This window comes from Caenorhabditis elegans, chromosome V (assembly GCF_000002985.6).
Source record: "Caenorhabditis elegans chromosome V".
In the NCBI taxonomy this organism is placed as follows: Eukaryota; Metazoa; Nematoda; class Chromadorea; order Rhabditida; family Rhabditidae; genus Caenorhabditis; species Caenorhabditis elegans.
Window position 1 is genome coordinate 2119774 of NC_003283.11, and position 20746 is coordinate 2140519.

General features: G+C 35.8%; 5 protein-coding genes across 8 annotated transcripts; 3 read left to right on the top strand and 2 right to left on the bottom strand.

Moving 5' to 3' along the window:
• Nucleotides 1-55: 55 nt before the first annotated feature.
• F22F7.11 (uncharacterized protein) lies at nt 56-442 on the top strand (the record flags this gene model as incomplete). Its single annotated transcript, NM_001307844.1, has 2 exons — nt 56-125; nt 177-442. The coding sequence occupies 2 exons, from the start codon at nt 56-58 to the stop codon at nt 440-442; spliced, it is 336 nt and encodes a 111-aa protein (NP_001294773.1).
• Nucleotides 443-1075: 633 nt separating this feature from the next.
• F22F7.8 (uncharacterized protein) lies at nt 1076-2187 on the bottom strand. The gene is made up of 3 exons (NM_001269081.3): nt 2095-2187; nt 1818-1918; nt 1076-1437 (listed from the first exon to the last, which is right to left on the bottom strand). The coding sequence occupies exons 2-3, from the start codon at nt 1818-1820 to the stop codon at nt 1300-1302; spliced, it is 141 nt and encodes a 46-aa protein (NP_001256010.1). The 5' UTR covers nt 1821-1918; nt 2095-2187; the 3' UTR covers nt 1076-1299.
• An 821-nt stretch (nt 2188-3008) lies between these two features.
• F22F7.2 (Saccharopine dehydrogenase NADP binding domain-containing protein) lies at nt 3009-7392 on the top strand. The gene is made up of 6 exons (NM_071175.6): nt 3009-3251; nt 3366-3485; nt 4518-4778; nt 5512-5919; nt 6613-6827; nt 7146-7392. Exons 1-6 carry the CDS (start codon nt 3093-3095, stop codon nt 7249-7251), a joined length of 1269 nt encoding a protein of 422 aa, NP_503576.2. The 5' UTR covers nt 3009-3092; the 3' UTR covers nt 7252-7392.
• A 369-nt stretch (nt 7393-7761) lies between these two features.
• On the top strand, nt 7762-10327 carry ldp-1 (Lipid droplet localized protein; the record flags this gene model as incomplete). Of its 2 annotated transcripts, NM_001392486.1 has the most annotated exons (5): nt 7762-7928; nt 7973-8079; nt 8126-8546; nt 9430-9910; nt 9988-10327. In NM_001392486.1, the coding sequence occupies 5 exons, from the start codon at nt 7763-7765 to the stop codon at nt 10091-10093; spliced, it is 1281 nt and encodes a 426-aa protein (NP_001379806.1). The 2 variants fall into 2 exon arrangements, with proteins under 2 accessions (NP_001379806.1, NP_872194.2); NM_182394.7 differs by lacking the exons at nt 7762-7928; nt 7973-8079 and having other exon boundaries at nt 8219-8546; nt 9988-10093.
• A 1374-nt stretch (nt 10328-11701) lies between these two features.
• Nucleotides 11702-20269, bottom strand: F22F7.7 (the record flags this gene model as incomplete). 3 transcript variants are annotated; one of them, NM_071177.4, is made up of 6 exons in its annotated part: nt 11702-12425; nt 13007-13197; nt 13698-13814; nt 14365-14583; nt 19985-20058; nt 20180-20269. In NM_071177.4, 5 exons carry the CDS (start codon nt 20045-20047, stop codon nt 12317-12319), a joined length of 699 nt encoding a protein of 232 aa, NP_503578.1. The 3 variants fall into 3 exon arrangements, with proteins under 3 accessions (NP_503578.1, NP_001300087.1, NP_001300088.1); NM_001313158.3 differs by lacking the exons at nt 19985-20058; nt 20180-20269 and having other exon boundaries at nt 12317-12425; nt 14365-14535; NM_001313159.3 differs by lacking the exons at nt 13698-13814; nt 14365-14583; nt 19985-20058; nt 20180-20269 and having other exon boundaries at nt 12317-12425; nt 13007-13173.
• Nucleotides 20270-20746: the final 477 nt, after the last annotated feature.

Consider the following 20746-nt stretch of genomic DNA (forward strand, 5'->3'; position numbering starts at 1 on the left):
TTTGGTGCACAAACACGTGTAAGAAATTCATCCACATCGCCATTCCTCAATCAGTATGACGAGCGAAGAGCCGACTCGAGCACCATGGTCTTCGCGCGAGGACCAAGAGAATCAACCGCCAATGCGTAAGTTGGAAATCTGTTTCAGATTCAGGGAATGTAAAATTTTTGTTTCAGCACAATCATCACCGCAAGAGATCAGATGTAAGGAAAAACCTGGAACTCAATCTGAAACTTTTGGAGCGGGATGTCGTATTATCCAGTCGCGAACGTTTGCAGTTATCCGTGTATACCTGGACCGGACACGAAAATGTGCTATATATACAGCACATTTGTATGAAATAGCAGAGTTACTGTGCTACTCAAAGCCGCTTATTATTGGATTACAGTTTTGGGTCACTGTAGCTTTGGTGGAAAAAGCTGGGCAAATTCTAGCATCCTGAGTGATTCTGACTGAAAATGCCCTTTACTTTGAAATGGCAAATTCGAATCGAGGATCACATTTGACGCAAGACACCGTCCCACATCAACAGACTGCCTTGCTTTGCCATCGATCATTTCACATATTGTAATGGATCGCGATTCTGGGTTGGTCAATCAGAAGCTCTTAGATTAAATAATTTTGACAAATGTTAGAGAACTCGAGAAAAGAATATGGAATTGGATACGAGATAATGATAATTAACGGACTGTGAATGATTCTCTGCAACACCACTTTATGAATAAATGCTTCTTGGATAACTTTTACTAATTTCTTTCTAATTTGTCTGAGTAGCGACTCTATGCATTGTGAGGGGATTCTTAAAAAATCCTGAGCAATTTTATCATAGAAAATTACAATCTTCAGCTTAAATTTTTATTTAAAATAAAAGGACATTTATGTAATCCATTACCGCTGACCAGTGTATCCTACGAATTTTGAGTGTTGAGGTGGGGAATTTATAATGAAAAATCGGATCTAAAGTTTAAACCTTCAAGGCGATGTGCCCGGTTTGAAAGTAGGCACTTTAGATCTGAAAAAATGTACCTGTCCACTCAGGAAACTGTCTGCCTACAAATAACTAAATAATTTATATATTTTCGCAAGAAGTACAGTTTTTTATTGAAAAAAACATATCAAAATACAAAAATAGAATTTTTGAAAAAATTTAAAAAAATACAAAAATGAGGTAGACAAAATCCTGAGTTATATTTGAGCTTTCTCGACAAAATTTTGCTTGTAAAATATGGATTTTTGAGTAGCAGGCATGTGCGGGAACTGGTGCAACTCTTGATAATGGTAGGTTACAACAAAAAAGCTTCAAGAGGTACGGTAGGCCTTTGAGGTATAAAGATGTGAGGTAGAATCATAAGGGGTTTTACAGCGAATAATTGAAGTTTTTTTTTTCGAAAAAGTTTGAATAAAGCAGCGTTGAAGACCCTGAGGTAGGTGTGACTTCTGAAACAATTAGAATATTTTTCAATTCAAAAAAATCAATTTATTTTTTTTGTACATTACATTCTACTAAAAAACCTATTAAAAACCGATGAGGGTTTAAACTTGAAGAAATGCTCGAAAAATGGAGATTTCAGTCAGTTTTGGTAAATTGCCGAATTTTCCAAAAATAAAAAGTAGACTTTTTGAGAATTTTTTGAGCACTGTCGCAAATTTTAACACCAATAATATAATCTTAATATATAAATAATTTAAACGCAATTGAAATATAACAATTCAATATTTATGATAAGCGAATATTGATAGTGAGGTTTTACCACAGTACTTTATATAAAAATTCAAAAAATGTTGCAAATTTCCACTAATTATAAAAATAATCCTACCATTATTTTCTCAATGCCTTCCTGAATTACGAACAAAGTTGTAGTACTGAGATTTCCTACGCGAACCAAAAAGACATCACCGCTACATGCTTCATGGTACTCTGAAAAAAATAGTCGATAAAATTTTCTTACTTGACTTTTTCCTTAAAAAATCCTTGAGGCCCATTTTTAAGGTTGGAATTGCGTTTTTTTTTTCAAAAGTTCGCTAAAATATTCCGGCTAACTTTCAAAAATAGAACACCAAATTCTTAAACACTTTGACGTATAGTGCGCTCACCAAAGACATTTGAAGCACTGTCACTTTGCAGGATGACATATTTTGTTTGATCGAGGAGCCACCTTATTACCCGTAGTGGTTTTTATCCTAAAATTGGAGAAATAAATTGGGAAAAAAATCGGCGATTTCAGGAGAAATGTGTGAATTAAGAGAAAATCTGCAAAAATCAGGGATATAAATTTGGATAGAAATGAAATCCTCTAAAAGTTAGTTTCAAGGCGGAGCCACTCACAAATCCAATACCGAAAGAATTTAGATTAGCAAACATCAAAAAGAGTATTTTAATTAATTAAAAGGGTTTAATTTCAAGTTTTCCTAAAAGTACACCAAATTGTTTACGGAAGTATTGAAGAATATTCTTGATATCAAAAAAAGTGCAAGCCAAATTTAAATTAATGAAAAAAATCGCGTCACCTTAGAAAGATTCAGCAAAGATTAATAAAAATTTGGACCTGCCTACCTATTGCCTGTTATCTGTATTACGGTTTTTATTTGCTTTTGACAATTTTAAAATGAAAACAAATAATTTCTTTAAGTATGCACACATGACGGCAGGTAGATAGGCATAGTTGCGCCTCCATAATATTTATCAAAGGTAGAGTACACCTATATTAAAATTAAATACCGCTCCAAATTTTTTAGATCATCTCAAAATATTATATTTCATAAAAGTTTTGGCAAAGTTCCAAATTTTTCAAAAAATGTGAACTTTTTGAGAAATTTTGAGCACTGTCTTAGGTTTGAAACCTTGAAAATTCCTCTTTCATAAAACATAAATTGCGTGACCGTGAGAAAGTAAAAACTCGGCCACCGATTTTTTTTTCCGCGGCCACACTCTTCACAGTGTTAAGAGACGCAGGCGGTTCAACAAACGTTTCTCTGGTAAATTTTTATCACTTTATCAGACCCCACAACCTTTGACCAAACATCACTACATTGGAGGGAACACATATATATCGTTTCTTTAGTTTTTTTTTTTTGGAAAATTTTCTGTTCCAATGGAAGCTCGTTACGATGTGGTAATTTATGGAGCAACTGGAGTGACTGGCGGAAAAATATTTGAAACATTAATTTCTTGCGGAAAATTCGACAATTATTCTATTGCAATCGCTGGGAGGAGTGAGAAAAAGTTGGAAGAAGTTTTAGAAAAACTTGAGGTTTGTGATTTTTTTTTGAAATTTGTTAATTTTAATTTTTAATGATTAAAAAAAATTTTTTTGAAAAAATCACTTTCTGAATAATTTTGTTGAAAGCAAGCTGTTTTCTTTCAGAAATCTACTGGAACTTCATTAAAAACCCGAATCGGTCTCCTCGTCTGTGATTCAACAAATGAAGAATCAATGGGAAAAATGGCTCGGCGAGCAAAATTAATAGTAAATGCAGTTGGGCCGGTAGGTATCCATTTTATACAAAAAAAAACGGGCGATAAGAAGACAAAACTACTGCGTCACACAAAATTAATGACAAAAAACTATCTGAATGGCGTGATTTTTAGCAGTTTTTTAGGGAGATTGGAACGTTATCAGTCGCTTTTTGTACTTTTTTTTAAAAGCCAATAAAAAAAGTACAAGTGATCATAAATTATGAGGGTAATTGACACTTTTGCACTTTGTACATGGAGTTTTTCTTTAATATGAGGTTTTTTGGTTAAAAATTTTTTTCCATAAAGGTGGAGTAGCGCCAGTGAGGAAATTGTTGAAAACCACTCCTATGGTGCCAAAATGACTGAATATCATAATAAAACTTTTAAAACAATTTTTGAAAATTTTTTATTTACTGTCAAAAAGTGGCAATTACTCAGTTTTTGTCACTCATAATTTTGGAAGTTGACCAAAAAGAATGTTTTCCCTACATTTTTATACTTTAATTTTGTTTTTATTATTTGTATTTAAAAATTGTAGTGGTCTAAAAATTTTTTGGTCGAAATTCGAACCAAAAAACAAAAAACTAAAAATCTAAATTTTCAAAAAAAAAACTAAAAAAACACTAAAATAAAAAAATCAATTTTTGATTTCAAACGGGACAGTACGGAAATTTTTCATAAAATATTGAAAATTAAAAAAAAAGGTTTTTTGTTCCTATTTGTTTAATTTTTTGCTGAATCCGTGTTGTAATTCATTTTTTGCTTTTTTTTTTGGTTTTTTGGTCCTAAAAAACCAAAAAAACCAAAACAATCTGTGTTTCCCAAACAAAAAAACCAAAAAACAAGAGCCCTGGTCATAGTTCGTATTTCTCAAAATTTTAGCAATTTGCCAAAACCGGAAATTTTTGAAAAATCTAAAATTTTTTGGAGTGTTTTATTATGATATTCTGTTTTTATGAATTATTATAAGTGTATTTAGACAAAATGCCCAATGGCGCTGCTCCACCTTTAAAACAAATGTTTCAAAACTAACAAAACTTCTCCCCATCTAAAATTAAAGTTTCGTCTGCACGGAGAAGCGGTTGTAAAAGCTGCTGTGGAAAACGGAGCCAATCAAATCGACGTAGCCGGTGAGCCGGAATGGATAGAGCGGATGGAAGCAAAATATGGGCAAATGGCAAAAAATAACAATGTCTATATAGTTTCTGCGTGTGGCTGGGATTCGATTCCAGCAGATTTTGGCGTCAAACTTCTCAAGCGATATTTTGATGGCCATCTTCAAAGAATCGATGCGTTTCTACAATTGCATTTTGGACCATCGGTAATATAATTAGCGGGTTTTTTTGGTCAAAATACGGTTTCCGGTCTCGACACGACAAATTTTTTTTGTACAATCCGATTTTAAGGTTGAGTAGCATCAGACAACTACCAACCTTCGAAATAAAACGTTTTTAAACTTTTTTTTTTTAAGTTGTGAAGGCTCAAAGTTCTGGAAAAAGGCTCATTTTTCTAAAATCACAATTTTTGCCAACTTCTCGGTCTCACAGCGTCGGAACTCGATTTTCATTAAATTACCACTCTTTAATATATATTGTGTGATAATTTATTACGCGTTTATTTGTTGATTTTTGGTCGAATTTTCAAAACGTCTCATTACAAGATTCGGTAGTTTTGGGCTATTTTGGGTCTAAAAAAGTAAATTCGCAGATATCGATACTCGACCTATAACATTAAAAAAAACGTTTTTCTTGCGGAAAAATGTTTGAAAAATTGAGAAATTATGGTCAAAATGATAAAACAAAGAAAATGAATAAAAACCGATTATTTTGGCAGTAAAGTACAAAAATGTCAAAAAAAACGTCACTAATTTTTTTGGGAATTCAAAAATAATTCGGCCCTTCTTTTGCAAACTTTAAAAAAATCTCAAAAAATGTATTTAAAATTTTTTAAATTTTTTAAACAGTTTTTTCGCAAATTTTTACGTAAATAAAAAGAGTTGAGCTATGAAAAGTATCAAAAAATTTTTGAAAAAAAAACTACCATAAAACATTCAGGGCTACTCGTTCAGTGCGACATCGTTACAAGCTCTTCTCCTCGGCTTCAATGGTGCACCTGATCTTGGCTCCCTCCGCCATTCAATTATGCCCAAAAAAATTGACCACCTGTTGGCCCCCAATAAAAAACGTCATTTTTTATGGAAAATCGAGGAGAAGGGAAGCGAGGGATGGGCGATGCCATTTCTCGGCGCAGACAAGTCAATTGTGACGAGGAGTCAATATTTTGATTATGTGATGAATAACGTGAAGCCTGTAAGATTCACACCGTTTACCAGATTTGAAAGTCGATGGAATGCACTGTTATTGGCAGCTCTTATGGGTCTGCTGAAAACTTTTTCAAAGTACGGAACTATGCAAAGGTTTATTATGAGATATCCGGAGCTTTGTAGTGGAAAATTGTTCAGTGTAAGTTGTGCAACGATATTTTTTGAAAACTGAAGCAGTTCTGAAAATTGGAAAAGAAAGAAAACTAGGCCATTGAAAACATTGGAAAAAACTAGGCTATGAATTTGAAATAAATTAGGTCAGGAATTCAAGAAAAAAGCTAGGCCATGAATTAAAAAATAAACTAGGCTATACATTAGAAATAAGTAGGTCGTGTATTTCAGTAAAACTAGCCATGAACTTGTATTAAAACTAGGCCATGCATGAAAAAAAACTAGACCATGAGTTTATAAAAACTAGGCCGTGAATTTCAGAAAAAAATAGGCCATGAAGTTGGAAAAACTAGGTGATGCATTTGAAAAAATTAGGCCATGAGTTTTAGAAAGACTAGGCCGTGAATTTTATTAAAAAAATGGGTCATGAATTTCAAAAACCTGGCCACTAATTAGAAAACTAAGCCATAAATTTAGAACAAAGTAGGCCATGAATTCAAAAAAATCTAGGTCATGAATTAAAAAAGGCCATGAATTTGTAATAACACTAGGCCATGCATGCGAAACAACTAGACCATGAATTCGAGAACAACTTGGTCAGGAATTAAAAAAAAACTAGTGCACGAAAATGAGAAAATAGGCCATCAACTTTACAAAGTAACTAGGCCATGAGTTTTAGAAAAACTAGGCCATTAATTTAAAATGTTGCTTCTTTTTTCAGAAATCAGGGCCCAGTGAAGAGCAGATGAAAGAAGCAACATTCACCTATCAATTCTACGGTTATGGTTACGGTAGAGGAGATCCACGTGACCGGGAACCCAAGAAGAAGCTTCTCGTAACATGCACAGGTCCAGATGTTGGCTATATTGCGACAAGTGGATGTGTTTTGTCCTCGGTATTGGTATTTCTGAAAGAGAAGGAAAAGTTGCCCAAAAGGTAGGTCAAATTTGTTCTCTTCATTTTTTGTTTCAAAAATCACTGTGTTGTTATTACGTAGACGTCAAAAATTGGTCTCGCAGCGGCAGCGAGAGAGCATGCGGCAAAGAGACGCAGAGAGATCTGGGCAATAAAAGGTCGAACAACTGTTTTGATCCATTGTCTCCTGTTTTTGACCTCTGTCTCTCTCTCTCACATTTTCCCATCTTACTTGTTTCTTTTTTTCTAGACCTGCAATACAAAGTGCAACACGCTAGATCGTAGCCAATTTTCGATGGTTTTTGCCGCGAATTTCCCCTTATTTACTCTGCATTTCAGCGGCGGAGTCTACACAACAGCGTATGCATTCGAGAACACTAGACTTATCGATTTTTTGCTTGATTTCGGAATCAAGTTCGACATTGAGATGCCTTCAAAGTTGTAAACACGTTGTTTTGGGCGATTTCAAGGTTATTTCATCGGGTCATTCGGCATTTTCGAATGGTGTTTGTTTCTTCTTTATATTTCATTCGAAATGTGTTTCTATTCTTGTAAAATTGTTCTATAAATCGAGTTTTTATTTGAATTTTAGAGTTTCCCGCTAAAACTCCTGTGAATGGCCTAGAAATTGTGGCTGCAATGCTAGTCCTCCCGGCCGTGTACTTCACGTGAACAAGCGGTTTTCTTCGTAAAATTCACCAATTTTCCTCTAAAAAATCAGTTTTTTGCAGTTTTTTTCATTATTTCTGATCATTGTCCGACCACAGTTCACCCATGAAATTCACATGGAATCGCACCACCACACGAAATGAGGTGTTCAACCTGATAACACATATTTTTACTCGCTGAAACTCGATAAAAACGCCCTGCAACATCGTTTTACTCCATTTCGCCGCTTTTTCTCTTCAATTTTCTTGTAAAGTTCTCTAAAACTTAAAAAAAATCCAAATTCCAGTATGAGCCGCTACGACGTTGTTGTCTACGGAGCGTCTGGCTTCACTGGAGCCTATGTTGTCGAATATTTGGTAAATTCTGAACAATTCGAGGGGCTTTCGTTTGCTGTCGCCGGAAGAAGCGAGAAGAAGCTCAGAGAGGTTCTCAGAAATATCAGCCAAAAAACTGGTAGGAATTTTAACCGTAAAATAACATTTCGAGCTTTTTTCCAGGAAAAGATGTGAGCAACGCCGCCGTTATCGTCGCCGATTCTGCAGATGAGCGTTCTTTGAACGAGATGGCGAGGCAGGCAAATGTCGTTATCAATGCAGTTGGACCTGTAAGAAATTAAAGATTTAAATTCCCTGAAACCTTCAAATTTTCAGTACCGCCTGTACGGAGAAGCCGTCGTGAAAGCGGCCGTCGAAAACGGAGCAAGCCACGTGGATATCTCTGGAGAGCCAGCGTGGATTGAGAAGATGCAACAGAAATATTCGAAACAAGCCAAAGAGCAAGGAGTCTACGTGGTGTCCGCGTGTGGATGGGACTCGATTCCAGCTGATTTGGGAGTCAATTTCTTGAAGAAAAACTTCCATGGAGACCTGAACCACGTGGAATCATTCGTTCAACTGCTCACTGGACCATCCGGATACTCGTTCAATGCTGGAACCTATCAAACTTTGATTCTTGGACTGTCTGGAGCAGCCACTGATAAGCTTGGAGCTGTCAGAAAAGAGATTATGCCGGAAAAGATTGTCAGAGGAGCTGTGAAGCTTCCGAAGAGACCGACTCTCTGGGAGATTAAGGGTTCGTGGAGGAAAGGAGCAATGGAACTGAAAAATTCGAGAAAATGCCCGAAAATGACCTGAAATTTGCTAAAAACAATATTTCAGATCATTTTTGCGCCCGTTCCCAAGTGTTTCAGCTGGAATAAATGCTATTTTCAGACAAATCGAGCGATTTCCTATACTTTGACATTAATTTTTAATGACATTTAATGAAAATTAGTGTCAAAGTATAAAAAATGGCTCGATTTGTCTGAAAATAAAATTTTTTCGAGCTGAAACAATTGGGAAAGTGCACAAAATAGTCGAAAAAGCCATTTTTGAGCATTTTCTCAATTTTTCAGCTAAAATGAATGTTTTTTTTTTCATTTTCTGAAATTGAAATTTCTGGCAAATCTGCAAATCGCCGGAATTTAAAATTTCCAGCAAATCGGCAAATTGCCGGAATTAAAGCTTCCAGCGAATTGCCGCAGTTGAAAATTTCCGATAAATAGGCAAATTGCCGGAATTGAAAATTTCCGGCAAATCGGGAAACCGGCAAATTGCTGGAATTGAAAATTTCCGGCAAACCTTCAAATTGCCGGAATTGAAAATTTCCGGAAAATCGGCAATAATTTCCGGAATTGAAAATTTCCGATAAATAGGCATATTGCCGGAATTGAAAATTTGCGGCAAATTGGGAAACCGGCAAATTGCCGGAATTGAAAATTTCTGATAAATAGGCAAATTGCCGGAATAAAAAATTTCCAGCAAATCGGCAAATCACCGGAATTGAAAACTTCCGGCAAATTGGCGAAAATTAAAATTTCCGGCAAATCGGCAAACCGGCAAATTGCCGAATTTTGCCGCCCTCCCCTGATCCAAATCTACTTTTTATTGTTCCTGATTAAATTTTTTTTTTTCAGAAAAGGAGCTCAACGGTGTCGCTGTTCCATTCCCAGGAGCCGACAAATCCATCATCAACCGCTCACAATACTACGACGCAACATCCCGCCAAGTCCGTCCAATCCACATGGAAACCTACATCCGCCTCTCATCCCAATTCTACGGATATCTCATCGGACTCTGGATCATGTTCCTCTCGATCTTCGTCAAATACCCGTTCACCCGCCGAATCCTCCAACAATACCCTGATCAATGCAGTTTCTACATGTTCAAGAATTCGGGACCAAGTGCCCGGCAAATGGCCGAAGCTTCGTTCGTCTACTGGTTCTTCGGATATGGATACAAGGAAACACTTCCACTGGATCAGCAACACGAGGGAAAAATCAATAGAAAAGTGTTGGCTACTTGCAAGGGACCAGATGCTGGATATATTGCCACTAGTGGTTGTGTTCTTTCCGCCGCATTAACCCTGATCAGAGATAAGGACAACTTGCCAAAGGAGTGAGTTTGGCGGGAAATTTAAAATATTATTTTTTTGAAAATTGTTTTTTCAAAAATAATTTCCTTAATTTTTCCAGTGGAGGCGTCTACACCACAGCTGCTGCTTTCGGAAACTCCAAGATCTACGATTATTTGGCATCATTCGGAATCACTTATCAATTGGAATCTGAATATGATCTTTAATTTAATGCTTGTCTTGTTTATATTCTGTTTTAGGGTTGTTTTAGAAATTCCAGGTGTCAAATCGAAAATTGCTGGTTTTACATTATTATTATTATTATAAACGCATGCTGTTTAATCCACGTCACTTTGAACTTTTGAATCGAAAAACACTTATTATTTGTGGAATCAAAATGTTAACATGTGAAGTTTTTTATTTATTCTTCATGTAGTAAATGTTTTGTCCCCCCGCGCGAACAAGTGTTAACAAACAACACACGTCATTTAGAGCTCAAAAATCGGTGTTTGACTAATTTTAAGGATTTTTTGCGAACGTATAATACGCTCAGAACATTTAAAAATAGGTATGCACCTTTAAAGGATATGGTAGATTTCATGGAGTTACGATATTATATTATTTAGGCGCGAAATATTGTGATTTTTGGGTCGTAAATACGGTACCCGGTCTCGACACGACAAATTTTTGAAAAATAAAAAAGGTTTGCGCCTTTAAGAGTAGTGTAGGTTCAAATTTAGGTTTGCCGATTTGCAGGAAATTTTCAATTCCGGCAATTTGAAGGCTTTCCGCAAATGTTCAATTCCTTCAGTTTGCCGGTTTGCCGGAATTTTTCAATTCCGGCAATTTGAAGGTTTGCCGGAAATTTTTAATTCCGGCAATTCTGCCAATTTCTCGATTTGCCGCAAATGTTCAATTCCGTCAGTTTGCCGGTTTGCCGGAATTTTTCAATTCCGGCAATTTGAAGGTTTGCCGAAAATTTTCAATTCCGGCAATTTGACGACTTTGCCGGAAATTTTCAATTCCGTCAGTTTGCCGGAAAATTTCAATTCCGGCAATTTGCCGGTCTCCCGAATTGCCGGAAGTTTTCAATTCCAACAATTCGCCGATTTGCTGGAAATTTTCAATTCCGTCAGTTTGCCGCAAATATTCAATTCCGTCAATTTGCCGGTTTGCCGGAATTTTTCAATTCTGCCAATTTGCCGAATTGCCGGAAGTTTTCAATTTCGGCAACTTGCTGATTTGCCGGAAATTTTCAATTCCGGCAATTCCGTCAATTTGCCGGAAATGTTCAATTCCAGCAGTTTGCCGATTTACCGGAAATTCCCAATTCTGCCAATTTGCCGATTTGTCGGAATTGTTCAAATCCGGCAATTTGCCGATTTGCCGCAGGTTTTCAATTCCGGTAATTTGACGATTTGTCTGAAATTCTCAACTCTGCCAATTTGCCGGAAAAATCGTTTGCCGCTCACTCTGCTGGAACAAAATTTGGCCAATTTATTAAATAAAAACATGCCCATATAATTTGGGAATGGGCATGTACCTTTAAAAGATTACGGTGAACCGTTCAATTTGGCAATTTCTGGTCTCGACACGACAATTTTTTTTAGTTGAATGCAAAATCTGTGCGCCTTTAAAAAGTTCTGTATTTTTCATAAAAAACAACAAAAAAACGATAAAAATTGAGAAGTTAGAAACTACAGTGCTCTTCTTTAAAGGCGCACACCTTTTTGCAGCTAACAAAAATTGTCGTGTCAAGACCGGGTATCGTAAAATTGCAAAATTTCACGTCTTTGTAATAGATTATGTAAAGTGTGAGTTAAAAAAATTGAAGATAAATTTCAAATAATTCATTCTCATTCGTTGCATATATCCGGAAAATGTTTCAACTAAAAAAATTTAAAAACAAAAAAAATGTACAAATTTGAGTAATATTTACACGTTTCTAAAGCGTTGCTACCGTTGTAAAGCACAGGTTTTGTGGGAAAAAAGCTATAAGGAATGAGACAAAAAACCCATGATACATGAGAAAATCGATATTATAAAGTTGATTAGACAGAAAAATTCAAAAAAAAAAGAAAAAAATACAAGTGATTCCTATCAAAGGCGTTCGGGAAAGCACAGATGGGGGGAAATTTCCAAAAAAAAATGCAGTGAAAGATGCCAGATGGGGGATTATGCAGGAAAATACTACTCAGGTAGGTTGTACAGAAAATTCTGCACCTAGAAATTTTCATGTGGTGCCAGAGTGTCCCATGTCGGTTTGATCTACGAGAATCGCTGGAATTTTGACGCAGACTTCTCAACTGATTTTGCATGGTTAAGAGCGTGCTGACGTCACATTTTGTGGTAAAAAGATTCCCGCATTTTTCTGTAGGTCAAACCGCAATGGGACAGCCTGACACCACGGGACTTTGAAAATTTTACATTTTTTATAAAGTGTGGTAGGCCTAGGCTCGGACTTTTGCGATTCTGACGTGATGCTCGAGTTGAAAAAGATGGTCGTCCTCGTCGTTGGGGAAGAGTTTCCGCAAATTTTCGGCCAGATTGAGGACGTATCTGGAAAATAGAAATTTATAAATTAAAAAAAAAATATTAGAAGCTTTTTTCGAATAAATTTTTTTTAGACTTTTTAGATTCAAAAATATTCAAAAAAACAAGAAAAATTTTTTCAGCAAAATTTTCTTATTTTCGGCGAGAAACATTGTTTTCCGAAATTTTTAAGAAAAAGGTTTTTTCTTTAATTTTCAAAATTTAAATGCGTTTTATATTCTCTTTAAAAAACCCTAAAAATTCAAAAAAAAAGCATGGTGCATCGAATAAATTTTAGAAATTTTTAAATCAAAAACTTTTTGAAAACTATTTTTAAGAGGATTTTAATTTAACTTTTTTCACTTTTCAGTTGGAAACATAGTTCAAAAAATTAATTTTTTTATCCAGCAAAATTTTCCATTTTTTCAATGAGATAATTTTTGCCGAGATTTCCTAGGAAAAAAGGCTTTATTTTAATACATTTTTTTTAGATTTTTCAAAAATTGAATTCTTTTAAAATTATTCTAAAAACTCGTTTTAAGAATATTTTAAACTTTCGAGTTTTCAATTTCTCCCCAAATCGTGGTGCATCGACTCTATAAACTCACTCGCAATTTGGTCCGGCGCATCCTTTTGCCGTCACGATTTCTCGTGCCATTTTGATGAGGTCATCGGGGCCGAGGTACAGCTCATTCTGCTGATCGGCCACGCAGGTCAGCGCCATGACTACTGTAGGACGGCGGTGAGCAGCAGATCTGATTTGAACAGGCACCATTCGGAATGCGTAGCCGTTGTCGCACTGGAAAAAATGTTTGGTTATTAAAAATTAAAAATTTCGATTTTTTTGGCAAACTGCCAAAATTTTGAAAAATATGAGCTTTTGAGAAGTTCCAACCCCTACAGTGTTTTAGTACGAATAATTAAAACAAAATTAAAGTGAAAAAAATTTAGAAAAAATTTTTTTTTGATCGACTTCCAAAATTATAAGTGGCAAAAACTGAGTAATTGTCACTTTTTGACATAAAATAAAAAACTTTCAAAAATTTTGAAAACAATTTTTATTATGATATTCGGTCATTTTGAGACCATAGGAGTAGTTTTTAACACTTTCAAGATGGCGCTACTCCACCTTTAAATTAAAAATATTCAATATTCCATTTTGCCTAGGCCTAAATATCCAAATATCCAGGAATCCCAAAATTGAAAAAAAAAAATCAAAAAGACACTTGGCGTGACGTCAGAGCAGCTGTTTAGCACATAACAAAAATCAGAAAAAAAGAAAAAAGTGTAAAAACCAACCTCTCTCTGCTCGAGATACTTGACAGCAGTGGCGATGGCGGATTTTCCGTCGACACGGAACACGACTCCGTTCGTGTAAGAGTTGGTCTCCTCGATAAGGGTGGCGACGCGTCCGGGCTGAAAAATTTTCAAATTTGAATTCAAAATTTTTTTTCTCAAATTTCTCCCATTGAGCTCAAAAGCTTGTCCCCTCCGCTGACCTCCAGCAGAAGCTCCAGCTCATTTATTGTGTGCGTGGGGGAGACCCCTCGCGGAGAGAGCAAGTCACATGCTCGGCGCATGCGCTTTACTTTTCTCTACTCCCCGCTATTTTTTTGTTCAGCTGAATGGATGGACAAGAAGAAGGAAGGAATAGAAAATAGCTGTGGACAACAACTATACGAAAAAAAATTTCGAAACAAGAAGTTCCGGGAAACAGAAATTCTAAAACGGTGGAGCCATTACGGTTTGATCTACAGAAAATGCGGAAATTTTTTGCCTAAAAAGTGTGACGTCAACCCGTTCTTAACCATGCGAAATTAGTTGAGAACTCTGCCGCATTTTTTGTAGATCTACGTAGATCAAGCCGAAATGAGACACTCTGACATCACGCGCTGATGATACACAACAGTGACCGGTAGAGCACATTTGCATTCTTCCCATCAAAAAAATTTTTTAGCTAGCTCACCAATTTCTCGTCACCTCGATGATATGTGTTTCCTTGATACATTCGTCGAGCCCATCCGATAGCGTAGGCTTTTCGTGACGTGGAGAACGTGAATCCAGGGTTCCAGATGAGACTTCCGTAGCCGAAAATCCAGAGTGATTGGCTAGTCGATGACGTGGCGAGGGCTTCCATTTTAGCGGGATATGTAGTTACAGGCCAAGGTGGCGGGGGTGGGGGTTTCTGGAAGAATTGAATTTCTTCTGGTGTTTTTGAAATCGGATTAGCGGGGGAATACCACGAAAAACTAGGAGTCAGAGAAGAACTGAAAAAGCGGGAGTGTTTTTTAAAGAACGGAGGGGTGGAGCCTGAGCTAAGTGGCTACTCTAAAAAGATACTCTCTGGCTCGCACACTTTCAAAGAACGCGAGCAAACAAAAGAGCAATTAGAGGCGGGGGTCGGAACCAGAGAGAGATCACATGACTAAGCAAAAGTCCATAAAAAGCTGAAGTCCTAAACGATAATTGACAACACTTTTTGCTCACTTAAAAAAAAATGTAGAATGAGCAAAAAGTGTTGTCAATTTACGCAATTTTTTTCCCATCAAAACAAAGGTTTTTGGTGCTTTGTACTCCTGATAAATATTTAAAAAAAAAAGGGGAAAAGGCTGGAAACTTTCAGGAATTTTTAAAAATCGATCAATTTATGGACCATGTTTTTTTTTTAATTTTTAAATTCATATAGTTAGTTAGATTGATTAAATATGGAGTATCACGGATTTCTGTCTTCCCTCATAACGTGAAATGGAAGAGTTTGCCGAACTAGGCCATTTTGGCTCGGCCATATTTGAGGTAGATTTACGGCGCGTTGCGTGTCGCGTCGCGGCTCGATTTTAGTTGTAAAATTAAATGTATTTGTCCGTGTGGAGTACACGACTTTCCCACGCGTTGTCCGGCGGGCGATTGTCAATGGGGCGCGAAAAATTCAATGAGGAAGGCCAGAACTATTACAATAATTTTCTAGAGCAGGGGTTCAATGTTTGCAGGCAAAGTTTTGATACATTTTTAAAATTTTTCACAAAGGTGGGCAATTTTTTTGACTGCAATGAAAACAATTTCAAAAAAAGTGTTCATTTCAACAATATAGGCGTAGTTCCAAAGAGTTTTTTTTCCAGGAAAAAAATATCAAAATCAAGCTCAATGCACCATGTCTAGTAGCAGAAATAGAAAATTAAAAGATCGCAATATCAAAAAGTTGTTTCTCCGAAAGTTCAAGAGAAGAGAACAAAATGTGGTCAATAACATATGAGACTATACAAAAAGGCTTTTATATATAAATGTCCAAATGGAAATGATGGGGCGGGGCGAGAAAGAGAGAGGTGATAGCGCTGAACGCGGCATTGCATCAGACAATTTGTGTGGGGGGAGGGGGGTGGCTGACGAAGACTGGGAAAATAAGAAGGAAGAAGAAGAGGAGAAGATGGGAAACACACATGGCGGAAAGGTCGAAGGGGGGATGCCCTACACTGCAAAGAAGAACTACATGGACCCGACTGAATATGCACTTGTGGGAATATGGAGGGCGGACGTGCTCATTTGAAATTATATTGCTCAAAATAAAAAAAGCATCATTGGAGCTGAGGCAAAACATTGAAAAAATAAACATTTTAGATTTTTTAGATTGAGCGATTTTTCGATATTTTCCTGCCTATACGAGAATCACAATTTAAGTTTTTTTTTCCATTTTCTGAAAGTTTTAAAAAATTGTACTTGCTCAGTCTGAATAAGGAGCGGCAAAAGATTTTTTTCGGCAAATCGGCAAATTGCCGGAATTGAAAATTTCCGGCAAACCGGCGCATTGCCGATTTGCCGAACTTCCCGGAAAAAAGCGAAAAAAGCGCGGATTCTATGAAAATATCTGAAGAGAACGGGAAAAAAATTCAAAAAGGCACAATTTTAAGTGTGTTCGTCGTATAAAAATCCCTCTAAAACTTCTGGCAACAGCTCAAGATTTTTCCAAAAAAAAATCAGCAAAAAAAGCTACGCCCCTTGTCAAAGCACTGGAGAATATCTTGACTTGTAGGCAGATTTTCTTCAAGGTAGCCTACGCCTACCAAAATAAGTAGCTGCCGTTTGTGAACTTAAAACTTTTTCAACCTTTGTCATATCAGAATTGAACTCTCATTGAGTTAATCAATGCTCTAATTGAGAGAGCATCTGAGGTTATGCCAAAATGCAGAAATTGAGAAATAGGCAGGCACCTGGGCAGGTAAGGAGTTTTTTAAGGCCAAAATGTTTTTTAATGTTCCAAACAACACAAATGTCCAGTTTTTCTCTAGTTTAGACAAAAGTAATCCCATTTTGCATACAGCAGGTGTTTTGGATTAGATAAGATATAACATTTTAAGCTATACTTAAGGTTAGATTAGATTTGGCGAAAAACAAAGTGATATCAGATTTTGAAGGATTTTGAAAAAGTAGCCAATAAATAGGCGGACCCTAGTTTGAAAATATATCTGATTTTAATTTCTTTTTTTATTATTTCCAAGCCTGCACTAATAGTTTATAAATTTCTAAAATGTTTTTAACTTCTAAGATAACTCAAATTCAATTTGTCAAATCAACCCGGAAGTTGATAAAAATTTGCTTCTTCTTGGCCTAATTACCCAGCAATTTCTCAACGCCATATAAAAATGCATGTGGCAATATGATTGGGACAATCAAAAAATTTCTGAACTCACGGAAAACGACAATCAAAAAGATAAAAATTCAGTAATAAATGGTTTGAGCAGAACCAGATGAGTTCAAAAAACAGTTTGCATAACACATAAAATACAAAATCTGGTTCAGAAGTTCATACCAATTCCATTACAAACTTCAATAGGACATATCGAAGTTTTCCCGCCCAAAAACAAGGATTTGATCTACCACACGACAAAATTTGCGCGTCAAATCTAATGCATTGTTTGCACTTTTCAAAAAAAAAACAGTAATGCATAACATTTGATGCGCAACATTTTTATCGTTTGATCGAGACCAAAATAGAGAAATTGTTGATCTCCTTTTCTCTTTTTTCCGCGAAATTTATTATAACCTTCTCTGATAAGGGTGTCAAAATGCAACTGTCTTCTGTTTGACCAGCTGCCAATAAAAAAGTAGCAAATTGAAAGGTGATAAGAAATTTTTAAATTTTCTGAGGGTTTTAAAGTTGAAGGAATCAGAAAACATTTTTATGGGCTCCAGGAAAGGGAAAAGTAAAGTTATTCAGTTTCTAAAAACCGAATTTTTGGAATATGAACTATGACCAGGTGATTGGGAAAGTGTAAGATTCGGAAAATCAACTGATCAAATTGATATCATCTAGTATCAAAGAACAAGTAAAACTAAAATATTTCAAAATAAACGTTTTTTTTAGAAATGTACGAGAAAATTAGACTTTATTTTACAGTAGGCAGACCATAATTTTCGGAATTTCTGAATATTCAATTCTTTAGTGAAGTGATCCAAATAGATCAGAGTGATTTTCGAAAATTCCGATTGTGATCTGTCACAACACTACTGTAATAATTAATTACCCATAATTGCCTTGAGGATGACCCACAAGTGATTTTATTGTTTAATCAAAGTTAATCAAAACAATAATAAGGTCCCCTACAGTAATCATAATCACAGACTCTACAAAACTTTCAAAATCTCTACAGTAACCATGCAGTAATCCAAAATAAACCAAATAGTAACCATATAGTAATCCTACAGTAACCGCACTGTAACTCTGAAACAACCAAACAGTAATCCTATTAAATCCAGGAATTCAACTTACAGTAACCTTACAGTAATCTTACAGTAACCTTTCAGAATCCATACAGTAACCTTATCATAACTCTGCAGTAGTGCTACAGTCCCCTACAGTAACCGTAACCCTGAAGCAATCCTACAGTAATTCTATAAAAAACCAGGAAGTCAACCTACAGTAATCTTACAATATATCTACAGCAACTAAACAATAACCTTACAGTAATCCTACAGTGATTCTTCAGCAGCAATACAGTAACCTCACAATATAGTAGTGCTACAGCGACTTCGAAAGAGAGTTCATTTTGGTAATTTCCTAAAAACTTTAACTTTTATCGTTTGAGCTCCAGGCCTCTCTAGCTACACTTTATAAGTTCAAAAAACACCTACTGACTCAAAATTCTTCCACTTTACATCAGCCGTTCTAAAAAAAGTTCTACAGTACCCTAAGCCTCCACATTTTCAATACTATTTTTAAAATTTTCAAATCATAAGTTCAAATATTTCCTACTGTAGTTTTACTTCGCTATTGCATTTTTATTTTTTTCCTTCAACTTTTTTCTGTTCTGCGGCTGATGCAATGTCTCTGCAATTCTCCGTCATTCGAAAAAGAAAAAAAAACAGAGACGCTTCTTCTATTTGGCTCAAGGGACCGAAAACGTATACAAATAGAATGTTGATATTTACCGAATAGTACTGTTCAAATAGTTTGAAAATGATACACTGATGATATCGAAAGTGATTCAAATTAGAAATGGAACAATGGGAATTACTGGTTTTAGCTTAGGGTTTAGTGGGGTTCTAAGACGACTTATTTTGATAATGGAAGAGGAAACGAGGGAGAAAGAAACGCAGACAACATTTTGATGAGTAAAAATGAAAAGTGATAAACATAGTAATATGTACTAAAAATTTGACAACATATTCTCAAAATTAACTAAGATATTCCAATATGCCTGGGTGGTGTAAAAATCGGTGGCCGAATTTTTTCGAGGCCCCAGAACAAATGGACGACTCTTCCACAAATGAGGGGAAATTCAAAATTTATTTTAACTAATGACGGAATTATTTTACCAGGGCTCTGTGGAAGAAAAAAGTCGGTGGCTGAGGTTTTTGCGGTTTTAAGTCTGAGCAATACAGTAAAGCTACAGCATCCCCCCGTGAAATTGTAGTAACCAATAATACGGGAACACACCATGTTTGACCCGCAAAATATCTTGTAGCAAAAACTACAGAAATTCTGTAAATGACTACTGTAGCGTTGATTTACGGGCTCGATTTTTAAATCATTTATTTAGAAATATTACAATTTAGCTAAAAATGAGAGAATAATACGGATAAATGAAGGAAATTGGAATATCGGTGGGCTGTCCCATTACGGTTTGATCTACAAAAATGCGGGAATTTCCTACCAAAAAAAAACGTGACGTCAGCACACTCTGAATCATGCAAAATCAGATGAGAAATTTGCGTCTAAATTCCCGCGATTCTCGTAGATCGACGTAGATCAAATCGAAATGGGACACTCTGGCACCACGTGATTTCAAAATTCGAGCCCGTAAATCGACACAAGCGCTACAGTAGTAATTTAAAGAATTACTGTAGTTTTTGCTACGAGATATTTTGCGCGTTAAATATGTTGCGCGATACGCATTCTAAACATTTTTTGTTGCCGTAGTATTATCCTCAAAATTTGAAAAGGTGTTCCGGTATCCCAGAACCCACAAAAATTTCCAGCCATTGTTTAAATATAAAAATTGAAAACTTACAAAAATCCACCGAATTTTGAAATTTGCCAGTCAATTTATGAGTTTTAGAAAATTTGAAATGATTTTTTCTACAAAATAACATACCTTAACAATCCGTGGACGGGGCACGTGAGCGATATTCCAAAGGATTTTTGATTTCAATGGCATGTTATTTTTTCCTGGAAAAAACATGTTTTTGTTATCATTTTGTATTAGGGGATTTTCCGAAAATTGAAGTAAAAATACATGCGGTGTAGAGCTGATTAAAACTTGCTGAATGAAAAATGTTGAAAACGAACTCTGCGTGATGAATTGAGCCGGTAAAGAATTGTCTAGAATAACCTCCACCGCTCAAAATCCACTCATTATATACGTCATCCTCCGTGAATATGCAAATGCGTCGAGCGTTCTCCAGGCATACGTGACTTTTTGTAATATCATCTTCTTTGCACCATACACATTCCCCCTTCTAATAATGTTTACGGGTGTTATTATTGTGGTCTGTGAACTTTATTAGTGCATTTTTGAAATGAGGGATGTATTGTTATTGGATGAGTTGAAAATAGATTGGTGAAATAAAAACAATGGATAATAAAATTTTGTTCATCCATTTAACAAATATGTGAAAATATTTTCTGAAAGGGTTTTCTCAATCAAAAAAAATTGCGATGTGAAAAACTAATTTAAAGGTGGAGTAGCGCCAGTGGGGAAAGTGTTAAAAACTGCTCCCATGGCCCCAAAATGACTGAATATCATAAAAAACTTTTCAAAAAGTTTTTGAAAATTTTTTATTTACTGTCAAAAAGTGGCAATTGCTCAGTTTTTGCCACTCATAATTTTGGAAGTCAGCCAAAAAAAAAAGTTTTT